This window comes from Camellia sinensis, chromosome 12 (assembly GCF_055761805.1).
Source record: "Camellia sinensis isolate YWXY chromosome 12, ASM5576180v1, whole genome shotgun sequence".
Lineage (NCBI taxonomy): Eukaryota > Viridiplantae > Streptophyta > Magnoliopsida > Ericales > Theaceae > Camellia > Camellia sinensis.
In genome coordinates, this window is record NC_138972.1 from 95120374 (window position 1) to 95140127 (window position 19754).

Sequence of the window (19754 nt, forward strand, 5' to 3'; positions counted from 1 at the left end):
AAATAAAAATGACTTCCTGAATTACAAGTGCAGTCCAATAAACAACTTTCCAGATAATTTACATGTAAAACTGAGAAATAATAAAATTGGAAATTTCCAAAATTGCACATTAGCAGTCTGTTCATGCGAAAGTACTAGAGTTACAGCATCAGCATCAGTTATTTATAGGGTCCTCTCATTTGTACTTATACAAAAGGGGATTTAAGATCGGTGATATACGCCTAGAATTCGAATCTAAAATTCAACTCAATCGGCTTCTAGTTCAGCTCCAAACTGTTCCAATCGTTCGGCGTCAGCGCCCAAATCCCGGACCGCAGCGTGGTTGACAGATCCATCATCTATGCTGGCATGTATCTGCCTACCACCAAACCTAAATAGCATACAGAATTATGATCAGAAAGGTGAGGAAAATAAAATAATACATCTCAAAAATAAAAATAAATAAATCATCACAATAATATATCTGCAAATTACAAAAAAGATCAGTAAAGGTTGGTCCACTACTCACTTCCAATTCCACAAAGCAATGGCTTGAAATTCTTGTTAATATGCATATTTTTGTGTAAATCCCAGTATTGGTCTCACTATATCCTAGAATATTGTCGGATTACGACATTTTGAACCAGGGTCACAAGGCCAACTAACACAGAAGCACTATTATTTCCCAAATACAGACCTAAAAAAAATTCTCAAAAGATCAGAACTATACCATCTTCCATTCATCAACTCTATGCACTTGTGGGCATCTTTGCTATCCTTAAATTTAACTAAAACAACACCCTGCGGGTGATTCTCGCACACCTGCAAACAAAACCAAATCAGAGCATAAATGGCCACACGATACATAATACAAGTAGAAGCTTCAATGTATAGTAAAAACGACACATCCCAAAAAAAACAGATTTGGATATGACTATAAACACAGTTATGCTGTGTAAAAATAAAAATAACACAGCTATGACGTAGCAAATAATAGGACACTAATACTGGGGAAAAATAAATTAATGAAGAAGAACAAATTAGTCAGCTCTATATTAGCATACAGCAGGAAAAAAAGATATTCTGAAATTTGAATATGAATATGTAAGCAAGCATTAATATGTGATAAACTTGCTACTTCCATTTAGGAAGAAGTTCTATTTGTGTTATATTATATCATATACTTCATCTTTAGCTCTCATGATGCAACTTTGATGTCTACTTACAAACACATCATCTTCATCTTTAACTCTCATGATTGCTATTTTGCAGTCCACACAGAGAGAGAGAGAGAATAAAGCAAGCTGTACTGCTTTGATTTTAAGGTTAATTCACTTTTCGCTCATCATGGAGAGGGCTGCTGGCAACAACCATCTCCTTCCTTCAATCTCTTCCTCAAAGATTTCCTGGTCTTCCTATAACCTCATGTCACTCCCTTTATAGTGAGCCCCTCAAGTGGATTCCTCCTTTTGCTCCTCAGCGTATAGGGTATTAGCAGCCTATTATCTCTCTAAGTTTCATGTCCATATAAAAATATACATATAATAGAAAACACTACACCTCAAACACATCCTAATAGGCCTAAACAATATTCCAGTGGAAGGGTGGAAATGCAAGAAATTAGTTGTGACTACTACTTTGTCTTCTATTTTGGATGGACAATAAAAAGATAGCAAAATTTGCCAATCTAGTCATGGCCAACCAACCAATAAATCCAGGCCAACTTAATGCCATCCTGCCACCAAGTGATAAGACTTGCAATAAGGTTGATCAAGCAAATGCCTCACCCTGCTTGGGTCAACATTAGAATTTTAATAACAAGGTTCTTGGTGGCCATTCCCCAATTTTAGACCCCAAAATTGAGGATGTTGGAGGGGTAGACTGCATATAGACCTACCCTTTAGCATAATTTGCACAAAGTATCTGCTCTTAAACTCAATCTCACATTTTCACGCTTAAAAGCTATGAAGTGCTACAGATGGGGGCGCATCCTTCCTCTAACCCATCCCCCCAATCCAATGAATTCAAGATTCAAATGAAAACTCTATTACAATAGAATAGATGGAGTATTTGTCAGCTGAAAATTATTGAACCAATTAAAATTGGTAACACATCCGCATGTAGTGGGATAGAGTTGGGTTACATAGTAGTAAACCTCAACTCAAGGTTGAATTAGTCCCTTAATTGCCCTGTCAGCACTAGGATAAGCAAAGGGGCATTGCAAATCAGTGGGAAGAAGTGAAAATAATTGCAAAACATGGGTTTCAAGTGAATCTGTGCACTAGTGAGTCAGTGGTATATGCTACGAAGCATGGGGACTTCGAAAAACATGCCGTAACCATACCGGGTACTTATTGGCATGTGGTATCCCGTATGGTACTTCTACATACGTACCGGGTACACGAAACACGTACCCAAATTTTTTCTTCTTAATTTTTGGTGTACCCAATCATACCTACTATATACTCAAGCCGTACCGTACTGTATCTCAGTTAAAACAATATTTTCTTCTACTACAGAGATAAAACTCCTTTCACTAGACTTTTTTTTTATTTTTAGTTTTATACTTAGCATGTTTTTAAAATCAAACTATGGTTTGTAAAATATATTGACATTTAATTTTGATTTATACCTTTACTTTTGACATTAAATATTAATTGTACGTTGAATCTTAACAAATTAAATCATTTAATTAATTTTTACATTACTCTAAATTAAAATAAATATTTTTTCACAAGCGTACCAAGTCGTACCTGTACCTTACTTTTTTTAGATTTTACCGTATCGACGTATCCGTATCGTACCAATACCAGTACTCGTACCCGTACCCGTGCTTCATAAGGTATATGCAAGTGGGTTTGTGGTAAGGTCAGTGGTCAGCCTTGCATCATAGCACAAACCCCACCAGCACATCCATATCTTTGCAATTACTTTTCACTTCTTCCCACTGAGTTGCAATTCCCCCTATAATTGAAGCAGCCCATATAGATCATCAGTCTGAAAGAGTATTAAGGCCACGTGTGAATGCTGTTGGAATTAGTGGGAATAAGTAACACTATGGGATAATGGATGGTATTTTTAATTAGTTGTATTATGTTTGGTTAGAGTATGATAGAGGATGAGATGAGCAAGAATGGTTATTTTTATTGCTGAATGAAGGGAGGGAGACAATCCCATGGCTTGGTATAAGTAGTACCCTGGGGGAGGTGGTATTACTTATTATACCACATTAATACCCCATATGGGGTATATCCCTCCAAAATCCAAAAAAACACACAGACACACGAAGCAAACAAGGAATTAGTAGACATGTGTGGCCCAAGCATCAACCAACCCTCTAATACCTCCTCCAAATCCCTTAAACAAACATAGCCTAAATGAACAAAGTTCACCCAAAATCGCCATCTCGACTTCGTGTAAGACTCAAAGCAAGAAGCCCACACATGGACCTAAAACAACACTGAACAATAGGTCAGACAACAATTTATCCTTTTTTGCCATTATAATCAGGCTAATCACTAGGTCAACAAAATTTATACATATGCATAAAAAACAATAAAAAATACAATGAGATTATTTTTATAGAAAACCATGATGATTGCTACTATGGGGAATCGCACGCTCCACTGACAACCTCAATGATTTCTTCCATTTCAACTTTCATCTTTTTCAACTTCAGTTTACCAGGTAAAAAGACTTTAATAGGTTCTAGCTTTTCAGGCTATTTTTAGAAAAGATTATACACGTAAATCACATCTGACTTCCTATTATTATTAATTGGATCAGAAGAATGTTATTCCTTAAGCAAAAACCTGTTAACAATCATCAATTCACAGATTACTAAAGCTTCCACTAGGGCCCTGAATATACTTGGAGGTGAGCATTAGGTTATGAATTATGACATGCATCTAAAAGCATAGATGAAGAAAAAACTAGATTATTTATTCAGTCTTGTATAATGTTAAAATACCTTTATTGATTCTACCGGTCCAAGCTTCACACATTCCTCTTCAACATCAGCCTCTAAATTAGAACGAAGATTCTCATCAGACTGTAAACATTACAAGAATGTCAACTTACAGAGTTACAGCTTTATATAACAAAATGAAAATGATGGGCTTAGTAATTGAAAAGCTTGAAACCTATGAAGCATGAACACTCCATTTAGTTGCTGTAGTAGCAGTGTCCGATGTCAGACATAAACATGGCTCGGTTGTGCTGGTAATGTGGAGACACATGTCGGACACGCCACGAGGTGTGTAATTTTTTTATTATTTTTATCGGTGGACACATTGAGGGGCACTTCAAGGGCATGTCTTGTGCCTGGACATGCCAATGGTTATAATTTTACAAAGGTGATTTAGTGATCAAAATTCAAAATATAATATTTGGAAACAGGAGAGTGAAAATTGAAAGAAAAAATAAGTTCAATATGTTCGATGCCTCTAATTTGAGCCTTAAGATTCATCTGAGAGAGGCAAGGCGCATAACTCTTTAAGAGAACAGACCACAAATGATCAATCATCAGTGGCCGCCTCCATCAACGATCCATCATCAATATACTCCACTTCAAACACCAGAGAACAGACCATAAATGCTTTTGACATTTACGATGTAATGGGCTTTTTTTTTTAATGATTGATAAAATAGTATTATGTATGTTTAATGATTTTAAATAATAGATTTGAGTAATTTTTTACGTTGAATTAAATTTCACAGTTTTGGCATTCTGTGAATAAAAATTAGCAAATAAGAGATTACATTTTTTTTTTTTTTTTTTCATATCCCACTGGTTTAGAATCATTACCCTCATTTCTGTAGGAGTGAACATATAACGAAGAACAACAGTAGCTGAAATCAAGACCTTTGCATCATCACGGCCACCTAAACCATCAAAATGGGGAGGAAGAGGAAAAAGTTACATAAAACATCATACATCATATAACAAGCATAAGAAAACAAAACATGAGAAGAGCAAAGGCTCAAGCAAATATATAAGTATTAGGAAAACAAAAGAAAAGATGATATAATAGAACATGAACTTATATATATATATATATTATAGAATGTAGCTATTTACTAGCTAACTACACAACACTTGCCTATAGTGTCTAAAAAATATTGCTGTAAGTATTTAATTTATAGACCTTCCTCCTGAGTCTATATTAAAACCTATCACCTACTTCACCCACTTAAACCTACTCCACTAAACCTAACCCACTACACCACTACCACCTCACCTACTCCACTAAACCTAACCCACTTCACCACTACCACCTCCACTTCACCTACTCCTTACCTACTACACACTCACCCTCTTCTATATATAGGAATCATGAATCATTGTAATATCAATTAACATTATATCAATCAATAATACATCTATTTTAACATGGTATCAGAGCAGGTTTAAGAATCTAGTATTTTCGCTTTCCCGGCGGGCGGCAACCTCACCTTAGCCGCCCGCCGGACCTCAACCTAGTCTGCTTGTTTTTTTTACACATACCTTCTTCCATAATTAAGCTCTTCTCTGCCTTTACAATGGCTGCCAACGAAGACCAAGCTTTTCCAGACCCATCCTCCACACAGACCACAGACCAGCTCATATACACAAGAGATGCTTGATATCTCTCTCTCTCGGGGTTGGGCTCGGAGAATCATCCACTCTATTATTTCCACCATCCACATCCATCTTTTCCTCCATTTTCCTTTCCCTGTATTCAATATATTCAACATATTTTGGAGCTGAAACTTCAATTGGTTTCTTGATTTGTACACCATCTGCCCATCTGTACTCATACTTGGGGCCTGCAGTCATTGTAGGACAGTTTTCTGGAGTGCAGAACTCTGTGAGGGTACCATACAGCAAGTTCACCTGGTTGAAAAAGTCCACAGTGTTGACAGCCAGCCATTCATTAGCGTCCTCCCCTGGAGGAAGTCTTACTGCTTCTCTCAGATTTCCACTACCTAATGTTGCATCAATGTGCTTTCTCAGCTGTGCCCCCTTACTCCGGGCGAAATGTCCTTTGGTTCCTGCCCAGACCGAAGAGACTCATGGATCTAGAGAGAGAGAGATGCATGTGTGTATGCGTGTGATCTCTTCATCTCCGAACCAGTTCATGCCAGAGAGAGAGAGACCAGGTGCAGAGAGAGAGAGAGATGACTAGCTTTTCACTTTTCAAAGAGACAGAGGTAGTGGTTGAAGAGACCAATATAACTCTGGAACCAACCCATGTGCACTTTCTTTTATTCTACTTTTTGATCCATCACTCCACCACCTCCCTTCTTCTTCTTCTTTTTCTACACCATCTTTTTGTCCCACCGCCCAAATTTTATTTTTTAATTGGTGCTCTATTTTTATTCATTATTATATATTCATCATCACCATGCTTACTTTTCTTTTTTAATCACACCCATTCACCACCCAAATTTTATTTTTTATTTTTTATTCGATTCCCTTACTTTTCACAAAAAAAAAAAAAAAAAACATTCATCATTCCACAAACTCATTTTATTTATGTCGGGGCTCACCCCGATCCCCATTTTACATAAAAAAACAAAAAAACAAAAAAACAAAAAAAAAAACAAAAAAAAAAAACCAAAACAAAAACAACAAAACAACCACACCCACAGTGGGATTTTTCTTCTCTACTCTGCAGCCGGTCTCTTCTTCTTGCCTCCGTCTTGGACGGCCCTTGACGGTGTTGCCTCCGTATTTCCCACTCCACTGGGCATGATCACTACTCCCTGCTCCTCCACTGCAGCATATGGAGGACCTCCAAATCGGAACATCACGGTGGCCTTCCGCTTCAGCTCCTTATTTTCTGTCTTTAGCACACTTATCTCTGCTCGCGCTTCCTTATACATGCGTTGGAGCAGAGCCAGCTGGGAGGTTAACTGCTGCACCTCATTTGTCCTACTCTGCAGCCGGTTCGACAAGTTTGTGACCGCCGTCATGCTTTCCACGCATGCCTTCAAAGTATACTGGTTGGCCTCCACATCTGACTGCACTGTCATTCTTTGCTCCACCGACCGCATCGGAAAGTTCAACGGAGCAAACTCCGGGGCGCTTGGTTGAGTTTCCAGTGCCACCGCACCAGTTCTCTCTCTCGTTGACTCGTTGAGGTCGGGAAAGAGGGTGAGCAGCCCGCGGGAAGACGATGAAGCCATTTTCTAGGCACCAGAGTGTTACACAGTATCTCTCTCAGAATTCTCTCTCAGATTACAGAGTATTACAGAGTTTCTCAGCAAAGGAAGAGTTTGTTTCAGAGGATTTTCAGAAGTTTTTTGTCTGCCTCAGCCTCAGCCTCCGTCTTGCTTAAATAGCCGAGGCAGCCACGCGCATCGCGCGCCTCTTGTCACCAGACGACAAAACGGGCGCGCAAGCCAAGGCGCCCACGTGCCTCGCCATCATGTCCGGCACACCTTTTGATGAATTGGGCACGCCTTTTGATGGCACGCCTTTTGACAAAATTGGGCACACCTTTTGAGGGTGTAACTTCTACAACGGTCCGACATGACCCTATAAACTGTCCCGACATTAATTCCGGTTAGCTCCTTTATGGGTCCGACAAGACTCTGTAAACTGTCCCGACATAGATTCCGGTTAGTTTCTACAAGGGTCCGACAAGACTTTGTAAACTGTCCCGACATAGATTCCGGTTAGTTTCTACAAGGGTCCGACAAGACTCTGTAAATTGTTCCGACATTGATTCCGGTTAGTTTCTACAAGGGTCCAGCAAGACCCCATAAACTGTCTTCTACAAGGGTCCGACAAGACTCTGTAAACTGTTACAACAACTGTCACCACATTGTCTGCTACAACGGTCCGACATGACCCCATAAACTGTCTTCTACAACGGTCCGACATGACCCCATAAACTGTCTTCTACATCGGTCTGACACCGCCATACAGTGTCCTCTACAACGTTATAACACCCCCATACAGTGTCCTCTACAACGTTATGACACCACCATCCAGTGTCTTCACCAATGGTCTGACACGACCATACAGTGTCACCTATCCTCTTTTATTTTTATGTATTTTCTTGTTTTGTAACTCTCCAAACTCAAGTTGGTTAGTTCCTATCCCCCTTGAGTTTGCGGGGGGCTGTTAAAACCTATCACCTACTTCACCCACTTAAACCTACTCCACTAAACCTAACCCACTACACCACTACCACCTCACCTACTCCACTAAACCTAACCCACTTCACCACTACCACCTCCACTTCACCTACTCCTTACCTACTACACACTCACCCTCTTCTATATATAGGAATCATGAATCATTGTAATATCAATTAACATTATATCAATCAATAATACATCTATTTTAACAGTCTATGTCTAATTTAGAACACTAATTCAATCTGCATAAATTCTTAATCAGTGTTTTAAAAAGCTCGAGGCGCATCGAGGCGCCAAGGTCACCTGGAGCCTAAGCGCCGAGGCGCGCGCCTCACCAAAGCGAGGCGCAAGTTATAGAAGTTAAGCAAAATATTAATATAGTACAATTTTCAACATAAGCAAATATTTAATATATATATTATTAATTTTTTAATAAGAAGAGAAGAGAAGAAGAAAAAAAATAATTAATTTTTTTAATATATATATATATTATTTATTTATTTATTATATTTTTTAAATAATGTGTTTCAATTAATTTTTTATTTTATTTTATTTTATATACATGTGTTTATTTTTTTTATTACTATGTATAAATATATATTATATTTTATATATTATCTATAAGTATAAAGTATATTATATAATAGGTATTCTAGGTATATAATAGGTATTATATAATATATATATATGAATCAAGAAGATAAAAGAGGAAGAGACAGAAGTGAGAAGATAAAGAGGGAGAGACAGAAGCGAGCGAGAGAGAGAGAGAGAGAGATCGCGATTGCGATTGCGATTGCGATCGCAATCGCGAGAGAGAAGCCGACAGAGAGAGAAAGATCGCGATTGCGATCACGAGAGAGAAGGCGAGAGAGAGAGAGCAATCGTGAGCGAGAGAGCGATCGTGGCCCTTCGTCGTTGTCTTCTTCTTCTCCACTAGGTTTTTTTTTTTTTTTTTTCCTGCTCTTTTGACCCACGTTTTGATCATTTGATATTGTAAAAGAAAATTTATTCCATGTGGGTATTCACACCAAAACCAGATGGGTTGTAGCAGTAGAAGAAACGCGAAGCGCCAAAAGTGCACGCCTCGAGCCTCAGAAAAAAGCGCACACCTCATCGCCTTAGCTGTGCCTCCTCTATGTCGCCTTGCCTTGCTATACATGAGGCGCAGAGCTACGCCTCGCCTCGCCTTGAGCTTAGGCGCGCGCTTAGGTGCGCTTTTCAAAACATTGTTCTTAATGATGAGCCCACTTATTTCTATGGCCCAAAATATCCATACACAAATCATCTTCCAAGTGAAAAAATGCGCGTCCTAAATTCAATGTCACTCATCCACGCATAAGTTAATGCATTGTGGTATATTAAAAAATATGAAACAAGTTAGCTGCTCATATATAAAATAGGTGCTCATGACATAAGTCAAAAACGTTCAAGAAATCACATAAAATTCAATTTATAAAAAGGGGGAAATTCCCCTTGCTAAAATTGAACTGGCATGCAGCATAAAAGACAAGATGTTCTTTATTTTATTTTTTGATCAGCAAGACAAAATGTTCTTTATGTTCATACTGACTAGGATTTTTAACTGTGATAAGAACTCACCCCAGCCAAGCATCTTTTGTTCAACCTTTTGAAGTTTCTTCTTCTTTCTCTTGTCTGTTTGTTTTGCTATGAATTTATCCCCTGGAGAAGTGGTGCAATGGCAACTCATCAGCACAAATGACAAGCCTCCACACAAGTTAAGACCAGTCTTTTATCCAGAACACACAAATGTTTTTGCATATCATAAATGGTAAGTACGCAACTGGACCAAAAAAAAATCTTAGGCCTCGTTTGGCAAGTGACTTTTTTAGCCAAAAAGTCAAAAAGTCACTAAAAAAATTAAAAAGCCAACAACCTATACCAAAAAGTCAAAGATTCACTTTTCTCTTTACTTTTTGCACATCTTTTCGTAAAAAACCAAAAAATTGCCCCAAACATACTAGTTTTTTTTACATCATATTTTAGCCAAAAAACCAAAAAGTTACTAAAAAAGTCTTGATTAATCACCCAGAAATAGAAGCCCACACATGTTACCTTTCTGCTCAAATTTAGCTCGGCTAACTGACATAGGAATTTTTCCACCTGGCCGAAAAGGTGCCCCGTCCAAAATTTGAATCGCTAGATCAACTGAAGGTTCCTAATACATAGGTAGACACAATCAAAGACAACAAATAAGGATATGACAGTGTGAATATGTCACACGCAGCACTCTAAGGCAATGGCAGCATTACCTTCAGATAAGAAACAAGTGCATCCCCCTTCTTTCTTCCTGTCTCTTTGTCAACATAGATCTTCACACGAGGCTTTTTGGTTTCAGGGTCCTAAAAGTTTCAATGATGAAAATATTTAGATTTACTTTTTACTCTATGAATGTGAAAATGACACACTATGTTTAGGGTTTAGGGTTTAGGGTTCAGAACACTTTCATCAACATCACCATTCACAACCAAACCATTCGCAAATATGCAACATAATTCAATAATTCAATTATTTTGGGTCACGGGGACTGTGTCTCCAGATTTGTTTGCTTTTGTGGATTTCATAGAATATAGATGTTCTTCGTGTTTAGGTTTTGGATTTCATTGATAATCTCAGCTTATTCTTTGCATTGTCTTGATACTCGTTCATTTGTTAATAAAATTATCTTTATTTATAAAAAGAAAACATAATTCAATTATTTTATTCTCCATTGTTAGGAAGAAAAATGTTTTAACTAAAACCAATTCGGCTGTAAAACAATTTTAGAGCTAAACTTGTAGTGCTGGAAGACTGAGCAACTAAATTTGTAAAATTGTATAAAAGGCTGAATCTTTCAATTCAGATTAAAATTTGAAAGCACCTTACACTGAACATGATCTGTACTATTCAGTAAAAAATCATGTCTCTTTGACTAAAAATTCAAACCCTTTTTAAGTGAAATTATTTTATATAAGTAGTGTGTGCTCCAACAAACTTAAAAAACAACCACTAAAACTATCAATTTTCATCACTTAGGTTATCAAATAACCCCTTAAGGCTCTTCTACTCACTACTACATATATAATACATACTTTTCGTATCATTAATTATTGTCACCCAAAAAAATATATGGAACTAATCTGTCAAGTGCTAATCCATATAATGGTTTAATATGGATGTGTCAAATTCTATGCCAGTGCAGCAATTCAATACGTGTATACAAGTTTTGAAGAATTATCCACAGACTTCACTCTTTCAGTTTAAATTGATTTTCACCTATTCAAATAATCTGTAGTCATATACACACTAAAAGACATGAAAAGGTGAAAAATGAGACATGGAAAAAAAAGGATGATTTAACCAATCATGACATCCCATTCATGGGTTGCTGACAATAATTGGACACAATATGAGCTGAGTGCAAGCTCATCGCCTCATAGTAAGTTCAGGAACTTAAACCATGACTTTATTGCCAAAAATTTCTTGCAGTCCAAGAGAAAGAAAGAAAGAGATAAAAGAAAGAAAAATAAAACAGTGTTAAAGTGTAGATTTCCAACCTCCTTTATTATCCCACATTTGGAAAAGACTTCCACAACCTGCAAGGAATTCAAAATTAGTGTCACACCACAAGAAAAAATTATATATATAATGGACAAATCAAGAGGACACCGCCAGTAGACACTCCTGTCATATTCATGCACGGTAACCACAAAGCAAACTCATCAAAGTCATAAAATTTGAAAGAGCAACTTACCTCATCAAAAGTAACATCATCTGGCAGCCCATTAACATAAACGTGTGTATTTACTTTTAATTCAAACCAACTATCAGGAGGTTTATTTGCTTCCTGCAAATTTATCACACCAAAAAAAAATGTATTACAAAAAAATTGAAAGGCATGTCATAAGGTAGATGGAATAGAAGCCTGCATCTTCAAGCTAGGCTCCCAGAAAAAAAAAAATATATGTTCCAAATCGAATTGCATAATGATAATAATAACATTTGGAATCATTAAGTTCACCAAAGAAAAAGAAAGTAATTATATATACACACACACACTTATAGATATAGCAACATTTCAGTTAATTACTAGGACAGAAAAGAAAATAAGAAATAAAGAAAAAGAACACAAGCAAAGGAAAATTCTAAATCTAAATTAACAAAAAGAGAAAAACAAGAAAATTATAAATAGATAAATAAAAGGAGAACCTTTTTCTCAGCGGGTTGGTCAGGCAACTTTCTCTTGGCATCGCGCTTGGTTTCCACTGCTTCACTGGTATCATTGATTTCTTCCTTTAAGGAGGCATCAACATCCTGCACTATTGGAAAGACTTCCTCTTGTTGCAAGAAAGTCATCTCTTCTAACCCGTATTCCCCACTATTTGTTAATGTATTATCCTATAATAAAATCAAGTTAGTCAAGCTACATTCAAATCATGACAGGGTTCCTGTTTGTGCAAGTAAAGAAACATTGCCAAAGATGGAGAAAGCATTAAACATAAAGAATACATACATACATACATACATACATACATACATACATACATACATATGTAAGTGCATAACGCAATGGGGCCTCCTAACCTTAGCCACATTCCATTCAGTTAGTAATTTTATTCTATGTTGTTTGTCAAACTGAGTGACCATTGGTTCAATGGTTAAGACTTGGCCTAATAACCTTAAGGTTATAGGTTCAAGTCTTGGAACCATCACTTCGTTTACTATACAAAAGGTTAGATGTGTACTCAATATTTCCCCTTCCAAACACACATTAATGTGTACTTTTTTTCTTTTTTTTTTTGGAGTGTCAAACTGAGTACAAAAACTCAAATCACTTCAAATAAAAAATTCAGGTGACGTTGTCTTATGTTCTCCAATACCAAAGCAGATGTTCCATAAGCCAAAGCCATAAGAAAATCAACAAACACCAGGCAACTAAAATAATAAGCTAATGCAAATGTCCAATTACCTACCTGAGGAACCCAAGCTCTAATACCCCGATCCCACTTGTATGTGGTTCCGTCATCATCAGTGAATTCTTCCTCACCCTCTGGTGGCGTTGAAGGCCTATCAGTATCATCATTGCTAGCGGTAGGGTCATGCTTCAACACCTCCACCTCCGCCTCTGCTTCTGCCTCTGCCTCACTCACTTCCTTTTGCCATTTTTCAAACTCATCATCATTGTTGGAGGGGACTGCAAAATACACCACACAGTAAAATCACTAATCAGGAAATGAAACTAGCAACTGATAGTGACATCATCCTCTGAAATGAAATAATCAATACCCTGTTGAGAGATTTGAGTCATCAACTCAGGAATCGAGGCCAGTGGCTGCCAATCGGTCCGTCCTTCAGACCAAATCAGCGTACTTCCAGAGAGGTACCCACTGAGAAAATGCTCTGCCCAGATGAAATGAATAAGCTTAAGTAAGTGGTGCAATATCTTGTAAGACCATTTGAACACAACATGGACAGAACAATCATCCCAAAACTGTACCTATTTGTTACTAGTAGAACTAAAATCCGAGAAGGGAGTGTAAAAAAACAGAAGGCATGGCATCTAAGAATTGAAGACACAACAAATTAAACAAATAAAAGAATTACAAGTTGCTATAAAGATTAACAGACAGACACCCTTATTCAGTACAGCATTTTCACTGCAACAATGAATCCATTAAAGTATGAGCAATTATTAGTAGAAAGATGCCAGACTCACCACATAATTCAGAGAAAGTATAAGGGCCAATATGTTGCTGATCTTCACCAAGAATATACCACCCTACCTCTGTAGTCCTTTCATAATTCCCATCAAAACTGTTTTGTGTGTCTACAAATACAAAAAATAAAATAAAATAACTCAATTTTTATCGTAGCCACAAAAAACAAAAAACAAAAACAAAAATAAAGTTGCAGATTAAAAATAAAAGAAACTAATGCAGAACTTAAGGGCATCTCCAATCATTGACTAGTTAGTTTAAATTTGGGTAAAAACACTCAAAAACCTCTACACTCCTTGCCTCAAACTTATATCAAAATGCATTTTACCCAAATCAAGGAGACTCAAATGTTTACTCAATTCTTTTCATGAACATTTTGCAGCTTTCAAACTTAGAATTCTATAATTACTGAAGCATTTACTCAAATTTATGCTTAATTCTGAGTTTGACCATTGGAGATACCCTGAGTAGATAGATATCCCTACATATACACACACATGTATTCATAACCCCACTTTTGTTCCGAACCCTAAGATTCTAGTTTAAATTTTTTGAAAAACAAAAGACGATATTGAGAAAGAAAACAACAGTGAGCACAGGAAGTACACGACTTCACATACATATATATACACATACATATAAGCATGTTTATCTACCAATTATTGGATGTAGGGTTTCATTGCTTGTATATATACAATACATGAGAAGAAGAACAAGAAGAAGATGTGAATTTACCGGTAATCTGAGGAAGATCTTGAGGTTGTTGCGACGACATTCTTGCACTCCTCTTCTGTGAAAATCAGATGAAGCAAATTCACTACTTCACATTTCTCAATTTCATTAGCTTCCAATTTTTTCCGCTCTCTGTGCAAATTTTTGTTTTTTTGGTTTTTTTTGGTTTTTAGGGCTTGAACGATCACCGAATACGGATTGGGGCGGCAAAACCAGATGAATCGGTCAGGTTGGGCCATAGGGTTTGGGCCTTGAGGTAAGTACCTTTTTTTTGGACAAATTATCCATAAATCTTTTTTCGAAAAGTGTATATTTTATTTAATTTTAAAACATTTTATATAGATTCAAAAGTCCTATACGTATTTATTTTCTCCTCTTTTTTTATGCATGGCTTCTCTATATCTCTTTTTCTTTGATATCTGTGACGACCATGACCACGATTATGCCTTTATTTTTTTCTTTCTCTTTATAATCTATAGTCACCGGTGACCACTATTGATTAGGTTCATAGGTAGGGATGGCAATTTACACATGACTCAACAGGGACCCGCCCCCAACCCTGGTTAGAACGGTTTTTTCCCTTAAAAATACTCCTGATAGACTAGGGATGGTATTCGAAAATGAATCTTTGACAATTTTCAAGGTGGGGACGGTGATAGTTTCCCCTGCCCCGTGTAACTCCACTTTTCGTGCTCCTTTCAGATATGACTAGCTCTACAGTTCGGACTCCCGTGATTTTGAATCTAATCTCACAAGTGCAATGTAAAACAGATAAACACCAAAGAGTCCAAATCCAGCAAATCTTTTGGAAAATCGATTTTGAATCGAAATGTCAAAAATTGACTGTCTTTCCAGATATAAAGTCGCCACCTAAATATTTTTGAAAAATTTAGGAAACCCATGACTTGTGCTAAAGGCCACGTGTTCGTCGTCACAAAGATTGTCTCGGCTCAGGAACTTAGGTACGAGAAGGGAAGGTTATGAATTAAGCACCCCACTCGCCCGATCAAAGATCGGTCTCTACTAATCATGATGTGAATCTTATTTACATTATGTGCTATTGTTCCAGTTATTAGGCTAACATTATTATGTGTTGCATACAAGTATAGATTAATTTGTAAAAATTGGAACATTTTGATTTCATGTTTATTTTGAAAATTGTTTCGAATATGCACTACTTGAAAAAATGATGGCATATGTACATTACTCAAATTATTCCAATTCAAGCAATTAGCTTTCATCCACAAGCATTCGAGTAAGTATATCAATTAAGCACTTAGCCTCATGTCAAGCATGCTAAGCATGGCAATAATCACATGCATACAATGTGCTAAAGCAAATAAAATGTTCACCTAGTGCTCCAAGGCAAGCTAAAAGAAACAAAAGAGTTAGAAAACATGCGTGCTCCTAACTAATGCAACATGACTAATGTAACACATGTAATGATGCAACTATTAGGCTCGGTTACTAATTATGACATGTGAATTAATTTAATAGCATGCGCTTTAACACGTTTTCAACGAAGTATGTAAACTACAATGCTTAAGACATAACATTCTAGTGGTAATGTCCTCTAGATGTACTGAAAGCTGTCAATTTTTTTGACTCTTTAGTCAATTGAATTTGTCAAAATCTACTTTTACAATCAAATTTGCTAAAGATTTTTGATCCTTTGGTTAAGTTAATCAAAACATTTTTTCTTGAAATAAAATATCCATCAAATTCTAAATTTTCATTTAGCCGTTTATAGTTGACTATCATTCGGGCTTTTCCTCTTTTAATTTCAACATGGTTTCTTACCATAAAAGCTGGACTAGAGTTAGGTCTTCTAGTTTATTCGATTAACTTTTTGTCTAAAAATTCCCGGAGTTGAATATCAAATTCATCTATATCTTGTCTAGTATAGATCATTGGTCTTATTCTAATGATAACATTATGATCTTTTAATTTCAAACTACAATAACGTGGACTACGTTGCCATAGTTTTAATGGATGTTCACTAAAATTTTCTTCTAAAATTTTATAAATCCAATATGATTCATCAATGGTTTTGATAATGGAGGTTAAATCACCACGCGACACGAACGCAAACTCTTTATCACAAATATATTTATGTTATTCTAACAAGGGAATATGAATTAAGACATTGTTTATGCTTAATGAAATGACTTTTTCCTGTATTTGTATTGGAAGGTATTTATATATAAAATTGTTTCCAATAAGGAAATCTCCATGCATATACGGAAAACATAAAATTTTTGATATAATGAACTTGCTATCATTTAACCAAATACCTATATTTTTAGCCATGAATTGTATAGAAGTATGGTTCCCATCAATTCCAGTAACCAAAATTAGATGTTTCATTAATGTCCATTTTTCTTATTAAAAAAAGGAATATTAATATTTCCTTCTTCGGATCATTTTGCTTGAGTGTTACCACTGTATTGTTCAAACACTCTTGCTGAAAAGAAATTGAATTTTGAAAGCTTATAAATTTCTAGAACAACAACTTCTTATATTTTTTTGAATTTTGCTAATTCTTCGTCGGTAAAAGTTTTTTCTTCTCCGATTACATCTCCAAGTCGAATGGCTTGTAATTCTTCTTGAGATATATCATCTGCTTCTTGAGATATTTCTTGACTATTATTAGTCATCATGAAAATTAGTTATTCATCTGAACTTTCTTCATCACTATAAATTTCGTATAAAATTTATTCTTCATCAGAAATTTTTTTGCCATACATTATTTCAAAATCTTGTTTCTCAAGAACTTTGATAATTTTCTTTACAGTTTTTTCTCTTTTTGGGCATTCGAGTGCATAGTGACCTTCTTCGTTACAAATGTAACATTTATAAGTTTTCTTTTTTGAAACACCTATTGGTTTCTTTTTTCGAATATACTTTTTCTTTTTTGAAAAAGTTTTGTTCTTTTTGCAAGGTTTCTATTTATATTTTCTTCATTTTTTGGAAAATCATTTTCGTTTAGGAAATGTATTACAACCAATTTTTCAATTTTCTTTTAAAATTTTATCATAACATTTTTTACCGTATTGTGAGTTGGAAATTTAATTTTTTATTTATTTTTTTCACCTTTGCTTCTAGACATTGATTTGCTATCAGTCTTAGAACATAATTAATGCGAAAACCAATACCATCATATTCTTCCTTTCCATTTTTTTGAGAAAATCAGGATATGTTTTAATACATAACTCATCCCATGTATTAGGGAGTGTATAGAAAAATTGATCTCACCAAGGTTGATTTACTGGTGGATCAATAAGATAGTAATATTTTTTAAAAGTTTGAACATAGTCTTCAAAAAGACAAATATTACATAATTCTAATTTAGTCAAAATATAATTTGCATCTGCTTGCAAATTAGTGTCTCTTGCAAAATCACATAAATTTTCTTTTATGATTTTTGCAAACTCAGCTAAAATTATGTCAAGTGTGAGAAAATTTGTCAACAAAGCCGTTTTTTGACTTTTTCCAATTTCATATTTTCCCCACTGTCTTAACCATTGCAACACATCTCCTTGGAGAGTTGCTACAATATAATCAATGAATTTTTCCTTTGACCAACTATTTTTATAATTGGTAATAATGATGAACAAAGATTGTGCCCAATCATCGATTGTTTGTTCCTGGTCCTTAAATAGAACATGAGACAAGTCTAAATAAGTACCATTTTGAACTATTGAATACTTAGGATTATTATCTTTTCTAGATATTATTGGTTCAGGTGTAAGATTAGAGGTACTTCCAATGTTAGTATCATTTTTAAATTCATTTGTTTGATTAAAGTTAAAATTTTCTCTATCTCTCCATGTACCAAATAATTCGGGATCAATTGGCTTTTCTCTCTTTATTTTCTCTCTATTTATTTCTGGTGAGATATCTTGATCTAATGTTTCTTTAGATGAGGATGATTGGCCGTCATCATCATTAGTTGACATATTAATATCATAATTAAAGTACTGTAAAAGGGTTTCATGTTTTAGATAAGTTTCTCTTATCTGGTCTAGTAACCTATTCTTTTATCAATACCTAAATTTGGGTCTTTATATAATTTTCTCCAATAATTCAATATTTCAACAATATTTTCATATTCAGTCCTATTATAGTTATGGGTTTAAAGTACCATAATATCTTATGTACCATAAAATAGTCTAGGAATGTAATTATCTTTGAGACTATTCATTCTATCATTATTTATGAAAGTTATAGTTTCTAATTTTGTCACCAAATTGTTTATTTGGTTTTTTGCTTCTTTGTTTAAGTCAATATTTATTATAGAACCCAAATTGTCTATTTTAGATTCTATAGACTCAACTTTGGTTTCTAAATAATTTTGATTTATTTTTTGATTTTTATCTAATTTAGAAAACTAAGAACACATAATATCAGTAATATTATTTAAACTATAACACACTATTTATATTTGTAGACTCTTTAGTAATATGCAAACTATGGTCATATTTATTATTAACATTATTTTTTGTATTTCCAAAGCATATTATATCTTCAGAGTTAATTGTCATTATAGATTGTTGTTGGTACCTAAGACCCTCCTAGTGTATTTATTCGGTGCCTAAAACCTCTCTTTATGATCTTAAAGACTTAATTATAGCCAATAGTCAAAAGATCTTAATGAGTATATGGGCTTTGACATACACTAAGCATATAGGTTTTACAACAACTATAACTGAAACAAATAATTATGAAGATATAAAATATAAAGGATACACAATTAAAAACTTTGATGAAATTTTTTTATTTATTTTTTTAATTTTTATAACATAAAGCACACCATACACACTTATATGTATCAAAAATTTAGACGTAGAGAGAAATACTTGCATAGCTTGATCTTGCTTTCAAAAACTCTTCACTAAGCTCTAATACCAATTATAAAAACAAAAAGGAAATGAACTTTTTACTATTTTTCTTATGAAATTATGAAGGAGTTATGAAGTTAGAGATGAAGTAAGCAAAAAGAGAAGTTTTTGGCAACGAAGATGGAGAGAATTTACATGCTTTATTATGTTGGCTAGCAAGCCAATTTATAGACTACATGTTGTATATACAAACAAAACCCAAAAGTCATCCTAACATTATTACATATCTACTTTGTTAACAACTACCAAACTAATACGGTCAAAACTTTTCAAGTTTCTACGAAGTCTACAAACTTAT

The 19754-nt window shown here is 35.1% G+C and overlaps 1 protein-coding gene across 5 annotated transcripts; it reads right to left on the reverse strand.

Annotated features, from left to right (window-relative positions):
• Positions 1 to 14782, reverse strand: ELF9 (RNA binding (RRM/RBD/RNP motifs) family protein). 5 transcript variants are annotated; one of them, XR_003638612.2, is made up of 15 exons: positions 14559 to 14782; positions 13823 to 13933; positions 13393 to 13506; positions 13080 to 13300; positions 12316 to 12504; positions 11861 to 11953; positions 11664 to 11702; positions 10380 to 10469; positions 10183 to 10285; positions 9709 to 9789; positions 4787 to 4863; positions 3950 to 4002; positions 2733 to 2943; positions 710 to 801; positions 1 to 370 (listed from the first exon to the last, which is right to left on the reverse strand). XR_003638612.2 is itself a non-coding variant. In XM_028233193.2 (14 exons), exons 1-14 carry the CDS (start codon positions 14596 to 14598, stop codon positions 247 to 249), a joined length of 1455 nt encoding a protein of 484 aa, XP_028088994.1. In that variant the 5' UTR covers positions 14599 to 14782; the 3' UTR covers positions 1 to 246. The 5 variants fall into 5 exon arrangements, 1 of the variants encoding a protein (XP_028088994.1); XR_003638610.2 differs by having other exon boundaries at positions 3950 to 4030; XR_003638611.2 differs by lacking the exon at positions 2733 to 2943.
• Between the last annotated feature and the right edge of the window lie 4972 nt (positions 14783 to 19754).

Excerpts from the sequence above, each read along its gene's own strand:
- ELF9 (XM_028233193.2), bottom strand. The coding sequence starts at position 14,598 with ATGTCGTCGCAACAACCTCAAGATCTTCCTCAGATTACCG. Across the intron at positions 13,934-14,558 it reads AGATCTTCCTCAGATTACCG|ACACACAAAACAGTTTTGAT; the intron begins GTAAATTCACAT and ends TTGTATTTGTAG. Across the intron at positions 802-3,949 it reads GACCGGTAGAATCAATAAAG|GTGTGCGAGAATCACCCGCA; the intron begins GTATTTTAACAT and ends TTTTGTTTGCAG.